The sequence below is a fragment of the Solanum pennellii genome, chromosome 2 (assembly GCF_001406875.1).
Source record: "Solanum pennellii chromosome 2, SPENNV200".
In the NCBI taxonomy this organism is placed as follows: Eukaryota; Viridiplantae; Streptophyta; class Magnoliopsida; order Solanales; family Solanaceae; genus Solanum; species Solanum pennellii.
This window is the reverse complement of record NC_028638.1, coordinates 50338927-50341524: the sequence shown is the minus strand read 5'-3', so window position 1 is coordinate 50341524 and position 2598 is coordinate 50338927. Positions and strand designations below refer to the sequence as shown.

Sequence of the window (2598 nt, the reverse complement as noted above, 5' to 3'; positions counted from 1 at the left end):
GTGGGGGGGAGTTGGATTGTCAGGGGGGTACAGGGTAGTAGGTAAGAAAAATCTTTTGAATTTTATTTTAAAAGTGAATTTCTTATTTTGGGGATAGTGATATTTCGATTTTTAATTTTTATTTAATATTAATAATTTATTTAATTTTGATTAAAATAGAATGATTTATTTTGTATAAAATGCCACGTGACAAAATATTTTTAAATAAAAAGAGATTACTAACGAAATTCAATAATTTAGGTTGATTTTTTTTTTGACAGTTCACTTTGAATTTTTATTTATAGCAGTGTCATGTGAGGGGATGTGCACTTTATGTATTATTGTAACATCTTACTTCCATTTTAGTGAAAGAAACAATTTGATCCTATGGAGAAATTAGCAGAACTGATTCTGATCCCTTCACCGGCAATGGGCCATGTTGCTCAGATGTTGGAGTTAGCCAAGCTTTTGATCAATCGAAATCATCAACTCTCAATCACTGTCCTCATTATGAAACTCCCTGATTACATCGACCCTGTTAGTGGCCCTTTTGTTGACTCTGTAATTGATTCATCATCCTGTGAACGTCTTCGATTCGTTGAATTACCACCTGTTGATCCAACCCCAGAATGGAGCTCCAAAACTCGAGGACACTTTGTTAACAGATTAGTACAAACTCAAAAATCTCGAATCAGGGAATTTTTAATAAGTCAACGTGGCGGTGTTAAACTTGCTGGATTTGTTGTAGACATGTTATGCACTCCATTGATGGATGTAGCTGAAGAGTTTGGGATCCCGAGCTATGTGTTTTTCACTTCCCCTGCTGCTTTTCTTGGTTTGATGATTCATTTCCAGTTTCTTGAAGATGAGTGTTCGAGAGATGTTTCCAGTTTCAAAAACTCTGATGGTACTGCTCTGCTATCATTTCCTAGCTACGCATACCCTGTTCCTACGAACGTATTGCCAATGGTTCTAGTCGATAGAGACACATGGTTAGGGAGATTTCTCGATTTTGCTCGTGGGTATAGAAAAGCCAAAGGAATCATCATCAACACTTTTGCTGAACTAGAAGTATACGCCTTGGATGCATACAATAACAACAACCTATCAAGATCTGAACAAGCTCATCCCCTGCCATCCATCTATCCAATTGGTCCAATTTTAAACCAATCGAAATCACAGTCGGAGTCAGAGGAGGCAGAAATAACAAATTGGCTGGACAAACAGCCACCTAATTCGGTGGTGCTACTCTGTTTTGGGAGCCAGGGGAGTTTACCAACGGATCAAGTGAAACAGATCGCTATAGCTCTAGATAACATTGGTTGCCGTTTCTTATGGTCTTTACGTCGTCCACCTCAGAGCAACAACGCTCAATTTCCAGGAGAATACACGAGCTATTCGGAAGTCTTGCCTGAAGGATTCCTAAACAGAACAGAGAAAAAAGGGAAAGTGGTAGGATGGGTTCCACAATTGAAAGTGTTGTCTCACGAAGCAATCGGGGGATTTGTATCACACTGTGGATGGAATTCGATACTTGAAAGCTTATGGTATGGTGTGCCTATAGCGACATGGCCATTGCACTCAGAACAGCAGGTTAACGCGTTTCAATTAGTGAAAGAAATAGGAGCAGCAGTGGAGATTACTTTGGATTACTGCGAGAGGAATAAAGATCAAGCTATAGTAACAGCAGAAGCCATCGAAAATGGGATAAGTAAATTGATGGAAACTAACTCCGCAGTAAAACATGAAGCAAAGATGATGAAAGAGAAGAGCAGAGCCAGCGTAACAGAGGGTGGTTCATCATACTTGGCCTTCAGCAAACTTATCAATGAACTACTCAAGAATGCAGCTGTATAACAATTGATGTACTCGTGATTGTACTAAATTATTATCTCGACTTAATTACTTAACTTTAATATCAATAAAATTATTATAAAAATCACTAACCAAATTTATTATTAAGTGTTAATATCTTCTACCCAATATACTATTCTTTGTTAATCACATCTTCTGATACTTACTTTTTGTAATAAAAGTTTTGGTTTGTTGGGAGTGGTGGGGGAATATTTGAAAGACGAAAAAGAAAACAATACACAAGATTCTCATATTAAAAATTCCAAGTGTCATGCTAATTACTCTTTAAAAAAGAATGATCTAATTTAACTTGAAATGAAGTTTAAGAAATGAAAGAAGACTTTTTAATCTTGTATTTCTAAATTAAAATTATATTAAATGTATTAAAATATACTTTAATGTTATGATCTTAAACATGTCACATGGAAAACTAAAGGTAAAGTGTGTAACGACCTGTTTAGTCGTTTTGAGCAGCAGATTTTATTTCTGGAAAAACTGTGTGAGTCGACGGAATCCACGACGGACCGTCATGGGTACGACGGGCCGTCGAGGGTGTCTCGTTCCAAAAGACTTAGACTTCTGAAATTTGGGTACTGAAATCGACTCTCTGAACTTGGCGACGGACCTGCAGGACGAACCGTCGTGGGCACGACGGACCGTCGCAGGTGTCTCGTTCCAGAACACTTAGACTTCTGAAATTTGGGTACTGAAATCGACTCTCTGAACTTGGCGACGGACCTGCAGGACGAACCGTCGTGGGCACGA

The 2598-nt window shown here is 38.1% G+C and overlaps 1 protein-coding gene across 1 annotated transcript; it reads left to right on the top strand.

Moving 5' to 3' along the window:
• Positions 1–289: 289 nt before the first annotated feature.
• On the top strand, positions 290–1916 carry LOC107010452 (anthocyanidin 3-O-glucosyltransferase 2-like). Its single transcript, XM_015209738.2, has one exon. It carries the CDS (start codon positions 367–369, stop codon positions 1834–1836), a length of 1470 nt encoding a protein of 489 aa, XP_015065224.1. The 5' UTR covers positions 290–366; the 3' UTR covers positions 1837–1916.
• The last annotated feature ends 682 nt before the right edge of the window (positions 1917–2598 follow it).